General features: G+C 34.6%; 3 protein-coding genes across 7 annotated transcripts in view; 2 read left to right on the top strand and 1 right to left on the bottom strand.

Moving 5' to 3' along the window:
* The first annotated feature begins 46 nt into the window (after positions 1–46).
* Positions 47–14,480, top strand: LOC122570390 (zinc finger protein DPF3). Of its 3 annotated transcripts, none has more exons than XM_043732632.1 (9): positions 47–274; positions 359–471; positions 798–1,034; positions 1,120–1,325; positions 1,736–1,805; positions 3,518–3,673; positions 5,909–6,388; positions 12,162–12,274; positions 13,112–14,480. In XM_043732632.1, the coding sequence occupies exons 1-9, from the start codon at positions 195–197 to the stop codon at positions 13,241–13,243; spliced, it is 1,587 nt and encodes a 528-aa protein (XP_043588567.1). In that variant the 5' UTR covers positions 47–194; the 3' UTR covers positions 13,244–14,480. The 3 variants fall into 3 exon arrangements, with proteins under 3 accessions (XP_043588567.1, XP_043588569.1, XP_043588568.1); XM_043732633.1 differs by having other exon boundaries at positions 48–274; positions 359–468; XM_043732634.1 differs by lacking the exon at positions 3,518–3,673.
* Positions 14,481–14,621: 141 nt separating this feature from the next.
* LOC122570397 (iodotyrosine deiodinase 1) lies at positions 14,622–17,019 on the bottom strand. Its single transcript, XM_043732648.1, has 4 exons — positions 15,920–17,019; positions 15,535–15,747; positions 15,162–15,478; positions 14,622–15,078 (listed from the first exon to the last, which is right to left on the bottom strand). Exons 1-4 carry the CDS (start codon positions 16,092–16,094, stop codon positions 14,893–14,895), a joined length of 891 nt encoding a protein of 296 aa, XP_043588583.1. The 5' UTR covers positions 16,095–17,019; the 3' UTR covers positions 14,622–14,892.
* A 1,316-nt stretch (positions 17,020–18,335) lies between these two features.
* The window catches only part of LOC122570408 (ribosomal protein S6 kinase alpha-5-like), a 54,600-nt gene continuing 47,516 nt past the window's right edge, over positions 18,336–25,419 (top strand). Inside the window, exons 1-2 of one of the 3 annotated variants that reach the window (XM_043732677.1) lie at positions 18,337–18,824; positions 20,395–22,621. Coding sequence is in view for 1 of the 3 variants with exons in the window: in XM_043732679.1 (XP_043588614.1) it covers positions 18,728–18,824 (97 nt within the window). In the remaining 2 variants the exon portion in view is untranslated. Of the gene's footprint in view, positions 18,825–20,394; positions 22,622–25,419 lie in introns of all 3 variants that reach the window. The other 2 variants (XM_043732679.1, XM_043732678.1) reach the window with 2 other exon arrangements.

A 25,419-nucleotide genomic window follows, 5' to 3' on the forward strand; every position in this document is an offset into this window, starting at 1 on the left:
GGGAACAACCAGGGCCATACGCGTGAGCACTTTCATTTCCTCTCTGATTATATGTTGTCTATGGTATGTTAAGTACGCATTTCTGATTTCTGAGTGAAACGTACGCGCATGCCTGAAAATATGGAGCTCTGCTTCCGGCAGGAACAGTAAGTGGCGAGTAGAAGCCTGGGAGCGTATTGTTTGGTTATTGTAAAATGACAGCCATTACAATCTCGCCGGCTGCACAAGGAATTATTCAAGTTGTAAATGAAAGCAATTTGTGTAAAATCGAAGGGTATGTGTTCCTTTAACTGTAAAATATAAATTTATTCTTGGTAGGATGTAGGACTTTACATGGCTACTATTGATTTCTTCACAGCTTCCTCAATGACACAGCATATAGGGAAGCCATTGAAAATTCCTCGAATTATAATAGTCGACTATGCAGAGAACGACGTTTACGTATGCCTTTCCTCGATTCTCAAACAGGTATTAGTTATCATAATTTTTCTATAAAATTTTTATATCTGTTCTTCACGATGTACCTATAATGTAATGATGATTCGTTCGTATCCTTAAGGCTTCCTCGTTCGAACGATTGTTAAAAATGATTTAAACATTTAGACTTTGTCGTTGAATTTGTTATTTTTTATTGAAAAAGTTTTGATATAATTGAAAGAAGATATTTGGAGCAATTGCACTCCATACCTATTCAATTAGAAATGATAGGTATTAGTACTAAAAATATACAATTATGTAGCATAGTTATTTACAGATGAAAATTGTTACTGTTGTTATTTGACTATATGAAATTACAGGTGTAGCACAGAATCACTCTGCGCTATTTATGTCTTCAAGAGAAAGATTACCTGGTTTGTTACATGGTCAGATATATACATATCCTAGTAAACGATGGAGGAAAAAACGGCGACAATATTTGATGCATTATTTACATCCAAAAAGAGGACCAAGAGGTGACACTGAAGATGGTAATGAAGGTGTAGAAACTGTGACACATGTAAATGACGATAGCAAAGATTCAGTGGCCCTTAAAGGTAATAATAATATTACATTATTAGTAAAATAAAATTAAAAATAAATTTCATTTGTTATAATGTGACGTGTAATAATTTGATGCAGATGAACATAGTAAAGATGCGTGGTACTATGACGAGCAAGATATGTTGGATATGGACACGTATGAAGAACCTGATGCTGAAAGTGATTATGATTACGAGGAAAGTTATAGTAGTAAAAGGAAACGAAGAAAACCACGCGGAGGTGGCCATCATCCTGCACGAAGTCACCCATCTTCTACAGATAGTCCTGGGGGCAAACGTACTAAGGTAAATTTGATCGGTGCTGCATAGTTATGCAAACATTTTATTTTATTAATTTAATTTTTTCGGTATAAGCGTGAGTTATAATCGACAGATACGAAATACACAGTCAACTGTTTATGCTTATATCCTTTGATACGGTTGCTACTTTTAGCGTTTTTGTTTATTTATTTAATCGTTTTAATCTGTCTATTTGTTTATAGATTAATAATATATATGATTAATAATAAGAGATATACGATACACTTGCGCTACGTTGCTCTCGGCAATAACACTATACGTCGAACTGTCGCCGTACCGAAGAAGTTAAAAGAGAAAGAAAAATATCTAATTTGTTTTCCATTTAAATTCTTATATTAGTTTCTTTACATATGGCAGATATTAAATTTGTCATGCATATATTTTATTAAATATAGGGTGGGGGACGCGGGCGCAAAAAAACCAACTATGATGCCGTTGACACTGATAAGCCATTCGTTTGTGACCGTAAGTTTAATCACAGATACAACTACAAATGACCACTTCCTGTTACTAGTTTCATTAAAAATATAATTATTATTAGTTTTATCAGTTGTTAATTTTGAAATAAGAGAAAAGAAATGCATTGCATTAGAAGATTTGTTAATTTTATTAAATAACTATTTTTACGATGCCTACGTATTATTTTACAAGATACGCAGAGGTTACTATATTAATATAAGATGATGATTGGAAACTCAAAATAAATTATTAAAGATTTAGTCTTGGTTGCCGCATAATTTTACATTTGGGGATGGTGATTGAACTAAGTATAATCTGATTGTGTAATGTGGGAAGGTACCCTTCTAGTCGTAAAATTAATTCCACAGTTGACTTTTAGTGCTCTTTCATTCAGTGGAATTGATCAGTATTGTATTGACTGCTGTTTTCCTTCAAGTTTATGAATTGCGGTATATTACTTAGCATATTCCAGTCCTTACTGTATAATTTCTGTTTGTATCAAAAACCTTGTACTCCATTTCTCTTTTCCTATTTGTTGAAGTATGAAGAGACATGGTATGATTCATGGATGAAAGGCAAAGTTTGATTATGCACATAAAAAAGAATTGAAGTTTTTATATAGAAGAATCTACGATATATTAATCTAGGTTGTGTGAAATTTCTATAAAATAGTACATTGTATCATTCTGTACAAAGACAATTACCCCCTAAAATTATACTATAGTTTATCACGTAACTCGCGTTTCGTAAATTCACATTCATTCGAAGATTTATCAATCACGGTCACGAATCTGATAAATGCTATTCATTATATATTTGTTGTGTAATGGTTAATGCAATTTTTTTTATTTTTTTTTTTTTTCATTTATTATAACACGTAAGATTATGTTTATGACAGTAGCGTTGAGACGAGGTATCGAAATTAGCTGAAGCATAATTTTCATGAACGTGTAACGTCGCGCTTGTCCAAACCTTGAAGGAGTATAATAGTCATTACTAATTTGATCGAACTTTTTCCAGACACGAAGTCTATGAATTAACTCGAATGTGCCTGCAATCTGTTTACTTCTTGAAACCACTCCTGTTAGATTAGCAGAAAATAAATCTAAAGACATTTGGTCTCGACTAGTAAGCTTCGATCACGCAACGATAGAAGAAACCTCACGATATTCGAAATTTGATATCTCGATCACGTCGAGCTTACGAAATTGGCCAAATATCTTCGGACTTCTATACTACCTGCCAATAACAGAGCAAGAATGTACTGGCTCACACTGTAGCGAGCTCATTCTGTAGGAGTATACAAGCATCAAGCCTTGCATCGTATTAGTTTTGCTTCTTGGGCTGGAACTCCTTCACTGCTTGTCCACATATAGATTCGTAGGTGGATAGGGATATGTACTGGTGCGGAAGGTGTGCAAATGCTGTCCCTAACCTGTAAGCTTCTATCCTAGATTTACTTTAACCGCCTCGTTTCTTAAAATTCACCAAGAACTTGTTTATATCGTCGTACAATGATTTTATCCTTTCCTGTCTTCCATAGTATAATTGTTTTGATGTTCATTGTTACTACAAAAGGTTTAAAAATACATTTCTAACGCGGCGGTTAAATAAGTACATCCTCCCATATCGTCCAACCAACTCGTCGACCAAGATTTCTCTTATCATGGACGTTGCATTGGATGGTTTGTGGGAAAACAGTATTTGCACTTTTGCAGTATGCAGCGCACGGTATAAAACCAGACCTGGTCTGGTCTACCATTACGGTCATTCCCACTCTACTTCCTCCGGTGATCCTGCTAAGGAACTAAGTCCCAGTCCTGCCGAAGTTGAACCTAGGAGCGTTGCAGACACCGCTGCTTCGAACCAGCCAGGTTGGAGCCAAAATCAGCTCAATTTTCTCACTTTCCTTTAAAGAAAAAAAATACCAACCCAGAAAGAAACAAAGAAACAAACGTCAACTTGTTCCTGGTCTCCTGATGTCTTTTTTTACCTGATGCCATATGATCTTTGATCTCCGGATCCCGATTTTTGCAACTACTTACTTGTTCATATAACCCTGAACAATATTTACCTAACTTGATGGAATTAAATATAATATCTTCTTCTTGTTCTTATATTCTTCTGTTGTTTTTACTCTCTTCTTAATTACATGTATTGCAAATGCATGTATTGCAAATAACCGTAGCCGTAATTGATTTTTGTGTTTCCACTTTTTTCCATAGCGTTTTTCATGCATATGGAATCTCTTGTGCACAATAATCTTTTTTCATTTTTATTATCTCTTTTCGGATAATTTACGTGTCGCGTAAATATCATACGGAGAAGAATATGCCTAAGTCAGTATGATAACGGCGATTTTTTTTTCTTTTTAATATATATATATATATATATATATATTTTACACACGTATATATATATACGTATACTGTTTATATGTATACCAAAAATTATGTCTGCCTTTATTGTGTTGAAAATTTTTCAGATTTCTCTCTGTTTCGTCGATATATAGATTTAACTATATTATATATATATTTAAAATGGGCTGATTCAAACGAAATTATGAAAAGAGAAATGCAGCGATCGTTGCGAATGTTTTGCAATAGCATGCTTCTGCAATTCGCATCTTTTTCCTTCCAAAAAAATGTTCTCGTATGTTGGAAGAGTAAAAACTGGAAAATAAAGAGAGGCGACGTCGTCATTTTAACGAAATCGGTAGTGCTCCTTGACGCGATCATTTTTGAATGTTTGGTATGTGTGTGCGTCTTATTATTTCACCCGACGAGATAGTCGTCTCTTCCGTAATTCTCTATAGCATGCGTTCGCATTTATCAATTTCTAATCTTTAATAGCTACTGTTATAGTATTTCTTTTTTTACAGTTTGTTTTAATTTTTAATTTCTCTGTTTGCTTGTTGTTTCTATTGCTGCTTTACTTTCCTAGAGCGATTTTGGCTTCGAGTTTTCCTCTTGATGAGCGCCTGCAGAGCTTCAAACTAAAGAAAAAAAAACCGCACGGAGATACGTTTGTCTTATATCCTTCTCTCTCTCTCTCTCTCTCTCTCTCTCTCTCTCTCTCTCTATCTATCTATCTATCTATCTATCTATCTATCTATCTATCTATCTGTCTCTAAATGAGTTGCCAAAGTAGTTTGTTTTTCACGTTTGTGTAGTGCTGTTTTGTCTGATCTTTGGAACACTTTCGAATTATCCCGACTTCTTTATATAATCTTGGAATTGCTCTTTTTTGGTGATGGAATGCATATCGGATTGACATAATATGTGCACCCTGTTACGATTATTATATTTGTGTGTGTATATATATATACACATATGTATATGTATATATATTTATATACACACACACATATATTATATGTATCTATATACGTATTATTTCATTTGTTTCCTTATTGTTGTGCCAGTTTCTTTTCATTAAAACGTTTGTGATGCATCGAATGATCGATTCTGGTTATTCGAAATAACAATTTTCGTCGTTTGTGTGGTAAGTGATTGCCTGTCGTGAAGATTCTCCGAATTTCACAGAAACGTAAGATTATTTTACTAATCTCTTTCGCTTCAAATCTGTTCACTGTTCAAAGTCATGGAGGAGTAGTCTATCCCATCCCAGGAGTAGTGTCTAATTTTTTTTTTGTCCTTATATTTCTTTAAAAAATTACAAGTTAATTACAACGGCTAAAATTTTGCGAAAGATATTACATTTGGCCAACTAAAATTGTACAGCTGATTCCTCGTCAAATTTCTATATTTCTTTTCACCTAAAAAATAGTAATTTCCACCACTCTGCCGAAATATCCAAAAGTCACTGATTATAAATAGATTCTGTTCCGCAATTTCCTTGTCCTGGATTGTCATAGTTATTTCAGAACCGGCAATCGCTCGCCAAGCAAAGCCACGAATCCTCAATGCTTATCAAATGTGATATTGCTGTCGACTCGACATCCGACAACCGGCAGGCTTGTAACCGAATCGATTATCGCTGTTCGTCATCACAGAAACTGACTCTAAATCATTGTTTCTAAGCCAGTGTGCATGGTCATTAGCTTGAGACGCAAAGCGCAACTGGGTATGTGGTCGGTTTGTGATCAGGTGGTACACGTCGGGGTCGTCAGAATGCAACTTCGTCGAGTACTTCGAGTCCCTCTCCCGCAGCGCCGTCCGCGTCCGCTGCGGGAGCATCGGCGCAGCCACAACCGCAGTCTCAGCCGGCCCAGCCTCAGCCGCAACAGTCGCAGCAGCAACAACCGCAGCAACCGTCTCAGCAACAGCAGCCAGCTCAGCAGCAGCAACAATTGCCCGCGGTACCGCCAACGGTAGCGCCAGCATCGCCTACGATACCAGCCGTGAAGGAGGAACATCTGCCGGCGGTGCCGTCGCCAGGTACAGCTGTCCCCTCGCCTTCCTCGGTGAGGACGGAAGGCCCACCGACCCCAGGGACGAACGAAAAAAAAGCTGGCAAGTCCGCGCAACCGTCCCCATACTGCGACTTCTGTCTGGGCGATGCTAGGGAAAATAAAAAGACCGGCGGCTCCGAAGAGTTGGTCTCTTGCAGTGATTGCGGTCGCTCAGGTAAGCCAGAGGAAAAGATCAAGCGCAAGTATACGCGGAGAACGAATCACAATTAAACCACCGTTGCCCCCTGGTCTGTTGCGTTTAAGCAACGATATCTATAGCGTTTTCCGGGAACGATAATCGTCGTGTATCGTATTCGTCGATTGAACATTCGCAGCCGGGGATGTGGCTCTTCTCGTTTTTCGATAATCAATCCCCGCGCTATCGGCTGTGTATATGGGGATGAGTATTTTGTTCGGCATGATTGGAGTATTTGCGAAAGGAATGCGTATTTAAAGTTACATTTTATCCATCCTTTCTTTCCGTTGTTCGTTGAATTCAGAGTTAATTTTCGTTAGTTGAATCGAGTATTTATTAATCTTATAGCGTTCTCCAGGTCGTTCGTATTTTTGATCCTTAACAATTTCTTAATATTTATATTTTCTTTAGTTTATATTTTCTTAAGTTTAGAAAGAATATAAAAGAATTGTTTATGTAAAATATCTATGTGACAAAAATACTAAAGTTAACGGTTTATAGCAAACATCGGTTTAAGGGAAATATGAAAGGATCTTATGCTAAAGATTCGTTAAAACGAGATCGAGACAAGGCTAAAAAGATATTTTACGGACGTTGTGTTTTATATAGTGCTCGGCCATTCCTTTCGATGGACTTGAATGAACTCTTCTGTTCGTCCCTTTCTGGAGAAGATATATCGAGGATAAATGTTATTGTTATGCAGGGAGCCACACCTTGGCGCTCCCTCCTTTTCCAATTGCCTATTTAGACCATTGTCTTCCGAAAGTATGAAATCAGTTTCGTCTACCTCTTTCCTTGACAAATTATCATGTACAAAATATTTAATATTCCTTCATAGACTTACTCCGCTTTTACGCGTCTCCTTTTTGCAGTCTTCTTGTTGCAGTCTTCTTGTTGCCTCCTCTTCTCACGAAAAATCGATAATGAACAGCAAGATTAAAATTTGCCAAGTCCATCGATAGGAAGTGATATAAAGTTTAAACCTTTATCGCCCCATAAAACACGGTCAACAGCGCGCGTTTTCATCTCTTGTGTCTCCTTACGATCCGCGACTTGTGTTCATACGAGGCATAAGAGCCGAGGAATTATCGCGTTTCTTCATTGTTCATTCGATCATCCGTATTGATCATGGTCGATTAATTAACAATCGTTTGTAGTTAAACTGTTCGTTTGTTGAACTAGATTTTTGTATCCGTATCGTAAGGATCGTTTTTTCTTTTCTGTTCGTTGTAGACGAATTTCGTAGACGAATCATTGTTATTGTCCATCGTCGACTCGGAGGTTATCATACCGATTCGATCGCTATTTTTCATACCGTTAAGGATAATTCGATTTGTCCGTGAAAGAATCGTAATGAAAGAAGAAAAAAAAAAGGGAATTTAAAAAAATGGAGAAAAGTGCTGAAAAAAAAGTAAGAGAATAATATACTATTTTTCGGATTGAGGTTAGGTTGACAAAGTCGTTAGTTGCTGTGTGACATACGTTCGGAACCACCGTTAAAACGTAGTTCATGTGCAATAATTAAGGGATATCGATTATCTGCACGGTTTTCTAGGCGGACAAAAATAAAAAGGTAGAGAGAGAGAGAGAGAGAGAGAGAGAAAGAAAGAAAGAGAGAGAGAGAGATAGAGAGAAAGAGAGAGAAAGGAATATGAATGGTTACGAGCTTTACGTACACTAGTCAAGGCACGAAAAGCAAAAACATCACTTTGTCAATGGTGCAACTTGTCGCATCTGAGTAATAGGAATTTTCCGCGAAATTCCTTTACTGCACGGATCAACTGTGATTTATTGTGTAATTCAATGATTAGTTTTTAAGGGATAAAAAAATTTTTACGGAGGAAAAAGGGACAAAAAGTAAAATGATAAAGAAATAGAAAATGAGGAAGGTTAACTATGTACAAAAATCAATTGAAGTTGAAGATACATGAATCTCGCTCTGGATATTTAGAAGAAAGAGAGAAAGAAATGCGAATGAACAAAAAAAAGAAAAAAATATTGAGAAAGATAGAAAGATAAATCATCGATAAGATTAATCGTACAATTTACGCGAAAATTTTTGATGAAAAGAGAGAGAAAAGATTGTAGATCGCGAAACCGACGCGTTTGAAAGTTTTTTAAAGAAACGAAGAAAACAAAAAGAAAAAGGAACAAAACAGAAGAAAAACAACAAAATTCCTGTTGCACAGTATCACTAGAGCACATATTGAAGAAGATATGTTTGTGTTCTCTGTTTGACTACAGTGTAATCGTGTGGTTTTTTTTTTATCGTTGTTTCGTTCAAAAATCAAAAAATAAAAAAAGGATCAATAAGAGAACGAAGCTTGCCGCGAGAATTGTTCGTTCCATATGATCGCGAAGTTTTAAGAGAGCTTAAAGAACAAAACGATACGATATACAATATACATATATTATATATATACTTTATATTATTGATATTATCCAGCACAGTCGTGAATCGTTTAACGAGAGCAACAATATTTATATATAGTAAGACGAAACAAAAGAAATAACAGGATCGACCATGTTTTTTCGATACTTCTACACTTTTTCAAATTTGTAAATATCCTTTTTTATTTTACGTTTTTTCGAGTGTTTCTATTTACAGAATATATTACCATAGAATAACCACACCATAAGAGCGCAGCACATATAACGCTAGTAAACGAGTACTGTCGTTCAAAATACTCAATTAAAAAAAAGTCACAAAAAAGAATATTCATTTTTGCGATTCGACCATGATTCATTATCATATTATTTTCTTTTCAAATATCTTTGCTACCTATACGTTGCATTTTTCTTGGAAAGTACAATAAAGAGAAAAGTTGATTTTTCCTACGAACGTAGCAACGTGATTATCCGTCATTTTTTAATGCAATAATCATAGATGGCATGCGTTTTAAATAAATCGATTTACAGCATTTTCGAGAATCGCAACGAAAAATTCAAATTAAAGTTCAATTAAAAAAAAAAATAATTTCTTAATTTTCAATTTCACTTTTTTTTTCGCGTAAACATTCCACATATTTATAAATCTGCTGCTCTTAAAACCTTCCGTTTCGTTCTGGGCATTAATCGTTTCCGTCTCACGTTGCAAATGTAATACATAATATAGTAATCGCCTTTTTACCATTCGTAATCGTCATCAAATGACGACTATATTTATTGCATACATAGAGGAAGAAAGAACAAGTGAAGCGACGACATATGCAAGCGAAACATGCGTATATAGAGTGAGAGAGAGAGAGAAAGGTTGTAAAAACTAACGATAATTCTTTCTTTTCTTTCCAAACGAATTTCTCCAGTCTTTAGGCAGGATTTCGACCATACGTCGTGTTTTAACGATATGAAGAAAAAAAAAAAAGAAATGAAGAAAAAAGAGATAAAGATATATCACGTAATCTTAGAAACTCGATAATAGCTTAGTTTTATACAAGCTTTGATATTCGTACAAGAAAATATCGTTCGAACGCTAGAATTAACGAGAAGAAAAGAATACAAGAAAGGAGGAGAAAGAAAAAGAAAAAAAAAACAGAAAAAATTCGTCATTCTATTGTTTGTACAATATTCCACGAGTTTCTCTCGTCGTAGCGGAGAGGTCGTCGCCGTCACCATTCGTATTTAATTAATCAACTCTTCACTCATCACTCCCGAACGGTACTGCAATCCGCGCGTTCGTTTTCCATTATTAGTAGCTGGTTTCCAACGCTAACGTTATATCATTATCATAGATTTACGAATAACCGATGCAAGCGAGTTGTAACGTACGTACGTGTACTCGACATTTTCCCTTGTTATCACCTTTACATCCGACGTGTAAACAAGCGCAGTGGACAGATGGTTGTTAATTTCTACGGTGCGTCTGATTAACCGACCGGAATTGCACAGCGCAGAAACACACGCAGAGGAATTACCTAGGGTTTATATCGTCTTTAAGTGTTACACGCAAGTTCTTTTGTGTCTTTCTGCTGAAAAACGTCGTCGACGCCAGTTTCTCGAGTCTTACCAAAAAAAAAAAAAAAAAAAAAAAAAAAAAAAAAAAAAAAAAAAAAAAAAAATGGGAGAAAAGAAATGAAAAAAAAAAGAATAAGCGAAGATAGGAATAAAATAGTGGAAAGAAGAATATATATAGAGAGGGAAAAAATGGACGAGGGAAGATGAGATGTGCTTAACCCCTTACCTTACTATTTAAATTTCAGTAGTGCGTGCCATAAACAACAATAAGGTCGGACACGTAGAGCCATCTCATCGTTTGGCTGAGCGTTCGCGAAGCTGTGCAAATCGCACATGCCTTTTGACATGTAAATGCATGTGTAAGGTACAACTAATTTTATTTTGCAAGATGTTTGATAAATAATCACTACCAATTGATCATTTAACGAGAAAGATCGATTATCTTGAAGCGAACAATAAATCAATAACATCGAGGTACCACGTCTCCCACACGTGTTGTTTATGTTTGGCCCGATCGACGTTCCACGTCTCTCACACGATATTGTAGGTTAAGGGGTTAATAACACGAGATCCTTTAGGTTTACTTTATAACTTAGTAGCGCTCGTGCGTCGAGAGAGAAATAAATCTGAAGGTGAATCACTATCGTATCTTGATGAACCCTTCTGTTTATCGTATTAAGAGAGACTCACACACCTAGTATAAGAGAGAGGATGAAAGATTAAAAAAAAAAAAAAGTAATTACGAGTATGAAAGCATGCAGAGATAGTTCCTCCTTGTTATATAAAAGAAAAAAAAGATCGAAGACTTGTTATTAGGCAATTTTAATTAAGCAATACCCATGAGGCTTACAAATCTAGTATTTAAGTAACGCTAGTTATATATAAATATATATATTATATATATATTATATATATCAAATGTGATACGTTATATGAGTTACGTGTGTGCGCGTGTGTGTCTGTGTACATTTTGTGTGCGCGCGAGTGTGAGTGTATGGGTGTCAAGAAAAAAATATAGCATACACGCACACGCACACACCCGCGCGCACTAAAGGAGAGAAAGCGTGAGTGAGAGAGAGAGAAAGAAACGAGAAATAGCGTGAAAGAGGTGAAAAAGAGTACGTAGATTTGAAAAAAAAAAGAAGTGTGTGTAAACTAATGAGAGGAGAGAGTGTGCTGGTCCGCGACGTTTATATTGTGCTGCGCAAGAAAGAACGTGAACTATTCCAAGGTACGCACCGCTATTACTTACCACCTTACTATTCCAAATAAAATAACAATATGTTCAAGAGGCAACATCAAAAAAAAAAAAAAAAAAAAAAAAAAAAAAAAAAAAAAAAAAAAAAAAAAAAAAAAAAAAAAAAAAAAAAAAAAAAAAAAAAAAAAAAAAAAAGAATACAATCGCAGATATCATGAAATAAAACATTCTGTGCGGAAACATAACAGAACGTATCATTATTCCGGACGTTTTTAGTGCTGAGGAAGGGTGAAAGTCATGATTCTTTGTGATAAATCATAGAAATCTTATCGCACGCGTTTCTTGAGCAATCGAAAAAAAAAAAGAATGTAACTATCGAACCTAATTTGGAATTTCGAGAAAATGCTTCCGTTCGAGTTCTTAAATGAACGTTTATCTTTCTGAATATGGAGTAAAAAGATATTAGAAACGAGATGATAGCTTGGAGTTCACTGTTCTTCGGCACAAGATAAATGTCCTAGCACCTTTCTACTCGTCCAAAAGCTATCCTATTCCGTCCCAAATGCGTGTTCCATGACCTAGTTTACGTTCTTGTTATAGGGCATCCGACTTGTTTGCAATTCACAGCGAACATGATCGTTTCTGTTCGCAAGTACAGGTGGCAGTGTATCGAATGCAAATGCTGTTCCATTTGTGGTACTTCTGACAACGATGTGAGTATTCATTACCATTTTTCGGGTTTCCCTTACGCTTTACGTGACCGAAACAAAGAACAATCCACGTGCAGCTACTTCAACTATTTTGATTTTCCTCCTCCGTCACGAAAGGACAATGTTGTTCGAATACCCTTTATTCTTTATATACGTTGACGTTATTTTCGTTAAGACCTTACCTTGCCGATTACTTTACGTTGATTCTTTTTTTTTTTTTGCTATTAATACGTTAACTATGTTAACTGTGTGTGATCATCAGAGAAAAAAAATGTTTATTTTTCTAAAATGATCAAAATAATATGAATTTACTTATTGATTAAATAAATTTAAAATAATTGATTGATATTGTAATATGAAAAATGTATTCAAGTATTAATTATTTGTATCACAAGATAATATTTTACAAAATTAATATTATAGTATATTATATCGAAACATTTTAATGTATCAAGACCATTGAAACAAAACAGTTCAGTCACCGCATGATTGGGTATCTATTACAATTATCGTTTATTTGAAAAAATTCTTGGTTTTAAATCAAAATAGTTTGAGGAAGATGTACGAAAATACATTGACGATTCTAAATTTTATCAAATCAATTTGAACTATTACAACGCGTTACTAATATCTTTTATCGAGAAAAAAAGAAAAGAAAAAGTTTGTTATTATCGAAAATTAACAATGGATCAGACTACGTCTGAATAAATGAATACCGTAGTAGGGTAATCGTTAAAGAGGAAGAGATAGTAAACTGTATAAAGCAACGATCGCGAATCACTACACCCAGTTAGTTAGGCATCGTTGGAAGCTAATTAATTGTTTCGCGAACCAAACTAGGATCAGCTGCTGTTCTGTGACGACTGTGATCGTGGATACCATATGTATTGTCTGTCTCCACCTCTTGCGTCTCCTCCCGAGGGCTCCTGGTCTTGCCGTCTGTGCATAGCAGAGTTTCATCGCCGTGATTAAGAATCTTTTGTCTCGTAAATAAGTGACGGATTTTATCTATTTGCTGTGGTGCAGTGGCCGTTCTCGAATTAGGAGAGTATTCTATAAGCTCACTCTTCTTTCTAGTATTACGATAAACGCAAATGTACTTTCAAGTGAACTCTTCTTTCCTTTGTAAGAGGGATTATTAATTAACAACGTTGGCAGCATTAACTATTCCGCTTTTTTGTTTTTCTTTTCGATTTAAGTTTCTATTGAATAAGACGAAATATCGCAAAGTATACGTAATGTATGAATGCTACGTTATATTATCTCAGGCACTGGTGATCTCAGAAAATGGAAAGTATCATAATTATGTATTTATATTCTCTAACAAACTAGCGTTTATCAGTAGATGTACGAAGGTATAAGGTCGAGGGGCTGTCTTAATGTTTCTATCGAGAACAGATGAATAGCCGCTTTAAGCTTGCCATTAAAGTTAATGGGTTTAATGGGCATAACCTTAATGGTCAAGGACTTCGGCATCAGATTGTCGTTAAACGTCGTCGCGTTTTTCATTGAAATAAGTTGGTTCGACAATTGCGAACACCGATAAATACTCTCCTAGTTCTCCTGGCCAATATATTTTTAGCCATTGACATTCGAAGTTCGGTTGCTTTTAGGATTTCAAAAATCTGCTTACACTTTAAATGACTTTTGGAGATCTCAAGTTTTCATAATATCTTTGGCTCCTTGCTATTAACTTGGTTCAACCCAAGGTGAACGAGAGAAGCAAATGTAAGGAAAAAATGATTGATATTCTAGGAAGAACATGATATTAATAGCATCTGTTTCATAAATAGTGATAAATAGAACACTATCTGTTTATCTGTATGTATCATGATATTAAAGCTTTTACACTTAATGACACAGCCATTAGTAGCAGTATAGCTATGACATACAAACTCACGGTACAGCAGAAAATTATATTCTATATGCCCTTTACTGTTAGCTCAGTATTTTTATATTTTATACATAATGTACTTAATTTAAGATACCATGGTGATATTTGGTACTCATTGTTGTAACTCTTCGTTTCTTTTTTATTCGAGTAATTTTAAGGTCGCTTAACGACATGGAATTGTGTGTATTAGATATCATGGAAATGAGTCTATAAAGATTTTTGAGTTTGAACCACTCAATGGTGAATTTACATTTTATATTGCTTATTTTTAACAAACTGTATGCAAATTTCAATAAACATTAGTATACAACTGAACCACTAACTTTAGACAGTCTTATTGTGTGCCATGAATATTTTCTGAGTGCAGGAATATAATACATAATGATAGAACTTCTTTGGGTGCTATATTTCAGGGATTAGGTCCCTTTTGAACATTTTAGGATAACTTTATAAGATTGAAAGTCATGTCTTTGACCAAGGAAAATTATATTCTATAATTATAATGAATAATATATATATATATATTTGCGAAAGTGTAATGTAAGATATTCATAAGTAACAAACAATACTCAAAACAAATATAAGTTTTTTTATAAAAACAGGATTTATATATATAAATCTATGATTATGTGTACTCATTTTTGTATCATCCCATAAGTAAGCAAATATTCTGACAAAGTATTAAACAGAGGTACTTTGTTTCCCATAATTTTTCATTATGTATGTGTCAATCAATTTCTACTAAAATATCAGATAGAGGTTTTCGCTGAAGGTCAGGCACTGTAGCGTCCTTTGCTGGATAACCAACTGGCAGTAGTACAACAAGCCTTTCATTAGAAGGACGTCCAAGAAGGTTGCGGATGGCAGGTCCACAGTTTAAAGGAGTAGAAGTCAGAGTTACCAAACCTGCATACTAGTTTTAAAGTTCATATATTATTAATTCATATTATTCATAGGTATACAGTATAAGAGATTATAGTATTATAACAATATTACCTGTATAGCAGTGATGAGAACGCCACAAGCAATAGATGTGCTCATTTCATTATAGTAATGAATTTTCTTGTTTCCATTTGGTAAAATTCCATAGATTTGCTTAAACACAAATATTAAATAAGGAGCGGTAGTCAGGTATTCTTTGATCCAATTTGTTCTTAATGGAAGTAAATCAGTTGTCCACTTTACTCCCATTCTTTTTTTATAGTTTATTTCTTCTTCACTTTCAACGATAAGACGTATTTGTTCTTTCACCTTCTGATTTGATACCGCTACGAATGTCCATGGTTCTGTATGTGCACCACTAGGCGTAGTGCCTAAAACCGATTCAGATGTATAAAAGTTTTGTGAATGTAACAACATGATATTGTACCTGCAGCTTTTATTATCTCATGTATGACTTCTTTTGGTACAGGGTCAGGACTGAAAAATCTTATACTTCTCCTAGCAGCTACTATTTTATAAAACTCAGAAGCTCGACAGAGTACCTCTTCTTCAGAGGGTCTCTTATATACATAAGGGATGTGTTTTAAATCTGTTCTCAGTACAGGTTCATCGCTATTTTCTAGTGTTTCCTGATTAATGTCTAGAATATCATAATTTTTTATTTTATTAAAAGAATACATGACTAATCAGTAATTATTATTTACTATTACATAAAAATACAAATGAATTTCATAGTTTGAATGGTATACTTTTTTATAATTATTATTTAAAAAATTTAAAACCTGGTAATAATAATATCATAGTATTATTACCTTTTAGCTGCTCCATGGTATTATCCAAAATGTTAAAATTATGTCTTTTGTTTTGAATAAAAATAGTGCCCTTTTTTAACACTTCGTAAGATAATTTCAAAAAAATGTAAAGTATGATACTAATCAGTACATGGTACCGGTATTTCGTCCAAAATGGTAAAAGTTCAGTAAACATTTTGAATAAAAATTTTACATTTATTTCAAGAACTAAAAGATTGAGTATACTACTCAACGGTTTCAATTACAATATACTGAAGGCTAACAACGTAACAATATATATATATATGTATATATATATATATATAAAGATATTGCGCTGAAACGAGTGGAGAGATACGTGTGACCTACAATAACTAAGTTATCGCTTTTAAACCGACTATGTATCCCACTACTCATGATACAAAGTAGATTTAATTAACAATTAATTTTTCGTCTATCTTATTTACTATACAACGAAGTATTCAAGTATTTGTGTCTTAAAAAAGTATACATATTATGCTTAGTAAGTTTCTAATTTTCCAAGTGTAACGAAGAGTAATTATAATTCTTACTATATACGATTAGCGATTATTTAAAAAATTTTAAAATTGTCTTTTGCACCTTCTATCGTCTAGAGAAAAAAAAAGTATTATCTACTGAGGCATCTAATTACATCTTTAAGCAATACATGGAAACGATTTAATTATTCAGCGTAAAAGAGACTCAGGCTATTTAAAAAATAAATCCATCGAGACGCTGGCTTAGACAATGACTTTTATTAACATCCTACTATTGTTAAAGACTTGTTATTATAAATAAAGTCACTGTTTACTTTTAATAACTCTTATTCATTTCGATCAACATCGTGATACATCGTTTCGCCTCCATGTTTTATTACGTTTCGTAAACTTTTTGCTAAGGGTCGTATATCGAGTAAAGTATTCACATTTTCCTTCTTTCAATTTTAATCCTCGGATGGCAGTCCGCAAACAGCGATGACTGGTAATATCTGACCTTTAAGTATAATACAGACAGGATAATTTTTAAAGTAACTTTATTATTATATATGAATAGAAAGACAAGAAATTATAATTATGAATTTTATTCAAAAACTATCATTGTAATTTTATTCTAAATATATGAAAATTACAAAATTACGGACAAACTGAAAAATTACAAATATAAAATTACAAAAATTGTATAGGGACAAAAAATTATACAATTATAAAACCACGAAGAAATCATATTATACACATTATAAAACTTTTGAAATTATATCCATTATCGTTAGAACTATTGAACTACTTTAATATATACTTAAATATATTATACATACATAATTAGAATTAAAACGATATGATGAATATATGGTGAATAAGAAAATAAATAAGTATATGTAATCATATTTTTTTCAATAAAAGTAAATATCAATATCTAAAAAAAACGCATCTTTTTAAAATTGTAATCAATCTTATACCATTTTATGTACGTAGTTCTAATGTTAATGAATCTTACAAAATTGCGTCTTATTATTAACATATTATTCCTGTTTGAGACATTAGAGTATATCCTGCATGAAAACTTAAGAAATGCATTCCTTTGTTACATTCATATGTAATTCGGTCCAAAAATGTCCCTATCATTGCTAGAGAAGGATAAAAAGAAACGGTCTATTAATGAAAATTGTTCGGGATGACTTCTCAGCTGGAATCGATAAGATCATTTGATAATCACAGAAACATAAGTTATACTGCTTGTTTGCTATAGAGAAGCAATTTTAAAATTCAATATATTAAATTCAATATATTAATCAGTATTAAATATGTTTTTCTCATCCTCTTGAACATTGAAAAAATGTTGATAACACTAGTTGCGCAGTTTAATGCTAATTAAGTTAAACTAACATAAAAATCAGACTGGTATTATTCGTTTCTTACAAAAAAATCGTGGATTTATTACTTATATTCAAAAGACTTATATCCTTGAATTTACATATCAAGTTATTCCCTTTCTTAATTGCAATGGTTACGAAAAGTATTTGCACAGCATTTGTTTATTATTGTAGCATTTACGTATTAATTAATCAGGCATACGGATATTAAATTTCGTATGATTAATAGCATGCAAGTACTTTCATATGATTACAAAAAGTGAAATGTGAAACCTATTAAAAAAGACACTTCATATGATTCTCTAAACTTGACAATTGTGTATTTTGTATTCTATTGCTTACTATCAAAAGATAAAAAATGAGATAAGAAATTTTAAATCCTTCAAAACATAGTTTACCCTAGTAATTCTTTTCAACTGTCAAGCGACACAAAAGTTAAAAAATCAATAATGAACTTATCATATTTTTCTATTCTCTCGTGGTTTTCATTTAATATCGCATACGGTCGGTAATCTGTCGACAGTACTGACGCACCAACCGAAACCAGTTCAGTGTTGTACATTGCGCGTTGTGGATGCGCAGTATATTGAAACGTGCGTGTCTTCGTTGTCCGTCAACACGGACGCGAGAAAATTGTGGCAATCATGTGAAAACCCGGTGTCAATGCGTCATTTCTCGGACCGATTCATTTATTCTTCGTGACAATCAGGACGATCGGTATTGTAACGCAATACAGAAAAACGATTCCATCTTGACGATCGTAAGTACATTAGAGAAAGAGAGAAAGATCTTGTGTCACGCGTAGACATAGACCACGTACGTTTTTGCGACGAACCAGAAGATCATCGACCCGCGTCGTTTCGCGAAATGTGTTCTCGCTAAGGAAGATCGGGAGTTGTATCGTGAGTGACATAGAAATTTTATCGAGCAACAGGGACATGGAGAACGCCATGCAGCCGCCACCGCCACCCCCACCCTCGGAAATTCTTGAGAATACCAGCACAGAGCACACGGTCACCCACGTCTTGACATTTGGTACGTAACATTTTTGTTTTCTCTTATGTCTCAACACGGTGCCGTATAATCATAATCTCCGTATAAACCTATCTTTCAGTTTTGATAACGTGCAATTGATTACTAATTGTTGATAACGTTCTTACGACGTGCTCGTCTGCGTCGAGTAACTTCCTCTGATGTCACTTGACGTAAATATATTTAAAGAAACGTTGCGCTTTTTACTACCATAGGAATGATAGTCTTTCATATTTTTGGCGATTGTACGGTAGTTTTAAAAGTGGTTTATTCGAAATTTTTATCTGTTTTAAATGTCAGTTAGATAATCTGTAAAAAATATTGAATGAAATTTGTAGTTGAAAGTATCAGGTTTGAAGTTACTTGTCATGTCATAGTTTATTGTTCGATACAAAGTATATTCTCTGATTTACAAAATAGGAAGCGTTTGTTGATGTCTTATAAATATTAATTATTTAATATTTGGTTCCTGCATATTGAGACTGATAAAATTAATAACAAGAAGGTAGAAAGATGCATATATATGACAGATTTGAGTTTTCTTTGAAAATTATGATACGAGGGATTACTTTTATCCGTATTAAGCCTCAGTTAGTCAGTGTACAGGAAAGATTGAATTGAATTTATAATCAAAAGTGTGAAGTTTAAAACTACTTGTCGTATAACAGTATGTTGTTCGATACAAAAAGATTGTCTGATTTGGAGAATATGAAAGATATAAAGTTAATTGGAAAAAGATCAAAGTATGCATTCAGATGAACTATAATTTCTTTCTACAAAACGTAGTAACATTAGATAATTTGATCTAAAGCGTTTTATGGTTAGTTTAAAATTGTCATTGTACATGTAGCTTATCCTTGCCTTTCCCGTCTCATTTTTTCTTTTTTTTTAAATAATGTGTAAACCGTAGCATATAGGCTTTTAACATTATTTGAAGGTTCTAAGAATACTACATTGGTTCTGAAATTTGTGATATTAACGCACTGGCCATCATTCTCTCTTCTTTCTGAGAATAAAGGAAGCATTCGCATGCAAGATTCCCAAAGAACAGAAATGACACATATACATATGTGAACTTCTAAATTTAGTGGCTTGCCAGCTAGAAGGTGGTAGCCTTTTAAGCGAGCAATATTGGATGTTCTTTGTTGGTTGATGAAACAGAACAATGTAGTCGTGGTAGTGAAATGTTTATCGGCCTTTGTTGACATATATGGTAGATTTTAAAATAAACCTGTTGACCTTTCTTAATTAGTTTTCTGCAATGCATATTACACTTTATTATATAAGTAATTAAATTGGACAATCCATATTAGTTGTAGGCTGCTTTGTATAATTTTATCGATTAACAGTAACTTCTAATCAAAAAGTACTTTTCAACCATTTTTTATATAAAATAAGCACATTACCTGTTCTGAACTTTTCAAAGGAAATTTGTTGAAAATGATTAAGAAACAAGTATGATTCTTTATATTTTATTTCTTTTTATCTTAAATTTTCCATGAAAGAATATACATATACATTTCTCCGTCGTTACGAAATAATATCTTAATCTTTTAATACGATTTTTTCCAAGGGAATTGGACAGATTTAAACGAAGCCAGGAAGAAATTACATAGCCAAATAATTCATGCAAAGTAAATTTGAAGAAAGCAGCACGCAATGATGTTGCATCATAGTCATATTCACAGTAGTTCAAGGTCATCATATCTACACGCTCAATAGAATAAAAGATATTTCGTAACAGCAATTTTAATCAAGAAGTAAAATCTTATCTACTTTACGAGAATTTGTTAATTAAGTTATCCATAAAAAATATATTTAATTAAGTTTCATTTAGTTTTATCCGCATTTCGTAATAAAGTAACAATATAAAAGTACGGATGTATTTAATAATAAGTTAATACATAAAAGGAAATTATACTTGTGTCTAGATTTCAATAGACGTATACACAACATAATTTTATCGATCCGATAGACGTTTTGTTTATCGACGATCGATATTTATCTTTGGATGCAGGTCGGGCATTTAAACTGCACGGCAATTTGTGTCAATTATATTCTTACATATTACGAGCTATACGTTTATCTGTTTATTAATATAATCATAAATATTACACAGTTGGACTTGAGCGGTATGTTTCCTAACGATATAATATATACACATATCATATATATATATATATACATATCATGAATCATAAATGTCGTGTTCTTTGAAGGCGCATGCCTCTACCATGATGTTTCCAACTCTTTTTAGTATATTCCTCGACCATGCTCCTTCCTTATCTTCGTTATACGAAAACCAACATTATCTAGCCGCTTAAACAACCGCGTGGCAGGGGTAAACGCGTCGTGGTGGGGATACGATATTTACGATTCATGGCGTATAATTTTCTCCTCGATACGCGAAATTTCGACGAAGTCGCATTTTCACATGTAAAATTCTGGTACGATCGCGACGCAAATGGAACGTTGATGGATAAAAATATTACTGCAATAAACAGCCTGTCAACGATTTGAGCAATAAACTACTAAGAGAAACTGGTAATAAAGTCAATAGGCGATCCTCCTTCTCTAACCTTACTTTTCCGAGAAACTTTATAACATAATAGAATAATTAACCCTTCTCTCTTTTCTATCGTTCGTATAAAATAAGTATTTGTTGAATTAAAATTCACTTAAATTTAATCTCTTGTTTTCTACGCTCTGAAAACAAGAACATATTCTCACATTGTCCATACGAGTGACTTCAATTTACGTAACGTATATGCAAGGGTTAAAAATTCGAATCTCTAGTTTATTTTTCATTATTTCTTGTGCGTACGAGACGAATCAGATAATTCGATTTCGTTGAAACGGAGAAATAGGATTAACTGGTATTACGCAACTGCGCAGGGAACCGGGTTCGGTTGGTTCGTTACTGGGCGGATCTCGGTGTTTTCCAAATCAGCTGTTAGTCGCCGGTGAAGGGTGACTCGTGAGTCTCGTAGTGGGGGGCCCGTCAGTCGGCTTTCAGACTTGGGCCGGTGCGTATCGTGTTTTGTTTACCGCGCATCACGATCCGTCGTATCTACGTGTACGTAGTCTACGTAACCTCGTGTACGTCAAATATCGTTTTTCCGTCGTACTTGTAACATATCGGTCGAGTGAAAGTGAAACGAGATATATGGACTGTGGAAGCTTTTTGAAAAGCAAAACCATATTCCTATTACACGCTTACGACCTCTACGCTGTATAGTAGTTACACTATCGGTTGTTGGTTCGCGCGATCGACTGCGTGGTGTAAAACGTCAAGAGGAGGTCTGCGTGTTACATGATTGCGGTGCCGCGTATCGAACGTGACACGCGAAAAAGACACGCTGCGCCAAGTACAACGTTCCTTTTTACGTCGTACGATACATTGGCCAGACAAGCAGCAGTCGCCTCGTGAAACCATATGCTTTTGCGGTGTTACGTACCCGGGTACTGCACCTAGTGGAAACTTCCATGTATCGATGAAGGGGAACACTGTGACGTGCCTTGGAAGCGCAGTAAATATTTAAAAATAAATACCAACGCGGAGCCCCGTGTGCCCTGTATACACGGGCGAGGCTCGAGAGTGTCACGGTGTGTGTGAGTGTGTGTGTAGTGTGTCTATCGAAAACATTGGAGCAGCGGAACACGTGGCAGCAGTGGTCACGGCTAATCAATCTATCCACTTTTCTACACGCTGTCTCTTCCTGAATCAACGTGTTACGTTCGAGCAGATCGCGCAGATATTCGCGAAGGTGGCCAAGGCCGAGGCCTGCTCTCCGTACAAGGTACGCGACTTAAAGTGTGTCAGTAGGATAACGACGGCCGATCCGTTTCGTTCGGCCTGACACTTTTGCCTGACTCGACTCTTAGGAATTGGAACACGACTGCATAACTAGAGAAAGGGATTGCGCCATGGTCGGTCGGAACTTTTTCGAATACACGCTAGTTAACCGCGTTAACTGGCCGGAATTTTTCTTTTTATCTTGCTTCGTTTCACGTTGTAACCTGTGGTTCACCGATGACCCGTATCAAAATATTTCGTATAACGTATTGCATGGATCGTTGGTGACCCGTGAGGTACTTCATCATAACGTCAATCGGTCTATTAATTATTATTTATATCGTCATACTTTTTATACTATATAACGCGTGAATATAATGCGAATACTAAATCGTAAAATACTTCCTGATATCGTCCGTCATTTATTAGCAATTGTGCTGCACTGCTATATTTTATACGTTTGGGCTTTTTCTTTAAAATAATAACCTTTTCGATTTTCTAATCGATTTTGTAATATCATGGAATACAGATTATTTGATAAACGTCATGAATATGCTGCGTGGGTTACGTGGCCCACGCTGGAACTTTCGTCCAAGCCATTTGATATTTTGTCTATAAAAGGAAACAGTATTTATTCAGAAATATTTCCTGGATCCTCTTGCACAATAATTTACCACTTAATGGTACAAATTATAGCTTACAGATTTATAAACTTTCCCTCTATAAGATGTTGTAATTTTTCATCAGATAGAATAATCGAATAATTTATAGTATGTAAAGTTTATTTCGAAAAGATTCGAATTTTTTTATTATCAAATTCATTGCTGCTGTCAATAATTCGTAACTTATGATTTATATTGCAATATTCTATATATCGGGCCTCTTTCTTTATAATAATAATCTTTGCAACTATTACGAGAGATAATTTATTTATGTCACGTTTAGATGACAAATTAGAAAATTGATACAGCGCTGGATCTATTAACTGCCCATCGCTATCTCCACAAATTCTTAGAACTGATTTCTTGCGGTAAACCGTTCGTGTTACGTATCTATTTAAAATAAACAAATGTTCAAGTATCCGTATATCACTCATGTTTAGCGACTGTTCAAAAGTCGACAACTGGCTATTGGATGAGACCTTTCGTCGATTATCGAGCAAGATATATCTCTAGGAATCTCCGCGTATCTCTTTGTCTCTTTAAGATATAGATACTATACTCATTTGTTTATTTCGCATCAAGATAGTATTTTGATCGTAATTTGCAGCGGCATTTATATTAAAACACTGCTACAAACCAAGTATGTTTAAATAAAGTTAGGATTTCTAAATAGTCCTCCAAGGTGCTATAAGATATAGTATTAACGCTCAGAGATACAAAGAGCACGTGGTGCTCGTTTCATTATAGCACGTGGTAACAATCCTTTTGTTCTCGGGCTCGTTCGTATTGTTGTCTTTCAATTCGTTTACTGTTACAATGAATTTTCGTAAGATATTATCTGATCCGAATCTTTTTAGAATCGTCGTTACTTCTCGCTACCACCATATCTATACCTTTATCCCTTAATGAACAAATTTCAATACAACGTCGCATCACTCTCGATAACTACTTCGATAATATCTCGATTCGTAGCCGTGTAGCGAAATTACTTTAGTGTACGATTTTCGCGCCTCGTTGCGAAGAAAACGCCACTTTCGGTCGGATTTGACATGCCTTCCCCCTCCCTTTCCTCATTGGCGAATCGTGTTGCGTCATCGGGAGAGCGAGGGGAGGGTTATGGCGATGACGATGACGGTAGGAAGAGAAAAAAAAAAAAAAACGAAAGAAGAGAAGAAGTTGTACCGAGTGGCGAAAATTGAGTCGACGTACACCGGTTTTCAGCGGATACGACGGTACATCCGAGCGCGTAAGCAGGTTAGTTACCGATTGTTTGGCCGTGGTATCCGACTACGCGAATAATACGGTTACGGTTAACCCAATACTCGCGTTATACACTGTTCAACCGAGCAATGGCAGTTATATTAATACGTTGTTACAGGGTGTCTGGTTCGAACGGGGAACACGTGATACGTGTATCGGGGTCACTGGTTCGGGTTAGGTTTAAACTTTGCGTGTAATTAGCGCACGCTGTGTATAGCACTTCGTTAATGTTCACCGATAGGAAGCTTGTTTTTGACGCTCGCTCTGACCAGCAGTTTCCAACGTTTGCTAAGAAATATCGCTACGTACAAAAATGGTTGACGTATGTATTTGAACATTTTTAGAAATTTTTTACGAGCGCAATTATGTAAGTTGTACGAAATATGTTGAAATTTCATTAGCGTTAGTAACGAGACGCGATTACTTGCCGTCATTCTATTGGCAAGATATGCAACGAATCTGAGAATCTATATAGACGTAGCAAGACGTTTATTGCAAATATAAATCTAGTTAAAAGAAAGTTTCGCATAAAGTAATGTGTTCATAAAAATCTTTCGTTAGAAGCCTAAGTGTCTCGTAAATAAATATTGCCGAATTACTGCATGTGAATGTATCTTTTTTATATCTTTCGTTAATGTTTTATTGGCAATTCTGTTTGTTCAAGTGTATTTATTTGATGTTTAGTAAGAGACCACCGGTTGATCAATGATATCTTTATTGCGTCAATTTTTTTATTAGATGATTATATAAAATTGTATGGCATAACCTATATATATACACACATACACACACACACACACATGCGAATTTACCCCCTCCCACACACGCATACACACACACACAAACGCTTTGCCCAGTCGGGTCAGTAGATGTAAACACA

This window comes from Bombus pyrosoma, linkage group LG8 (assembly GCF_014825855.1).
Source record: "Bombus pyrosoma isolate SC7728 linkage group LG8, ASM1482585v1, whole genome shotgun sequence".
Taxonomy (NCBI): domain Eukaryota; kingdom Metazoa; phylum Arthropoda; class Insecta; order Hymenoptera; family Apidae; genus Bombus; species Bombus pyrosoma.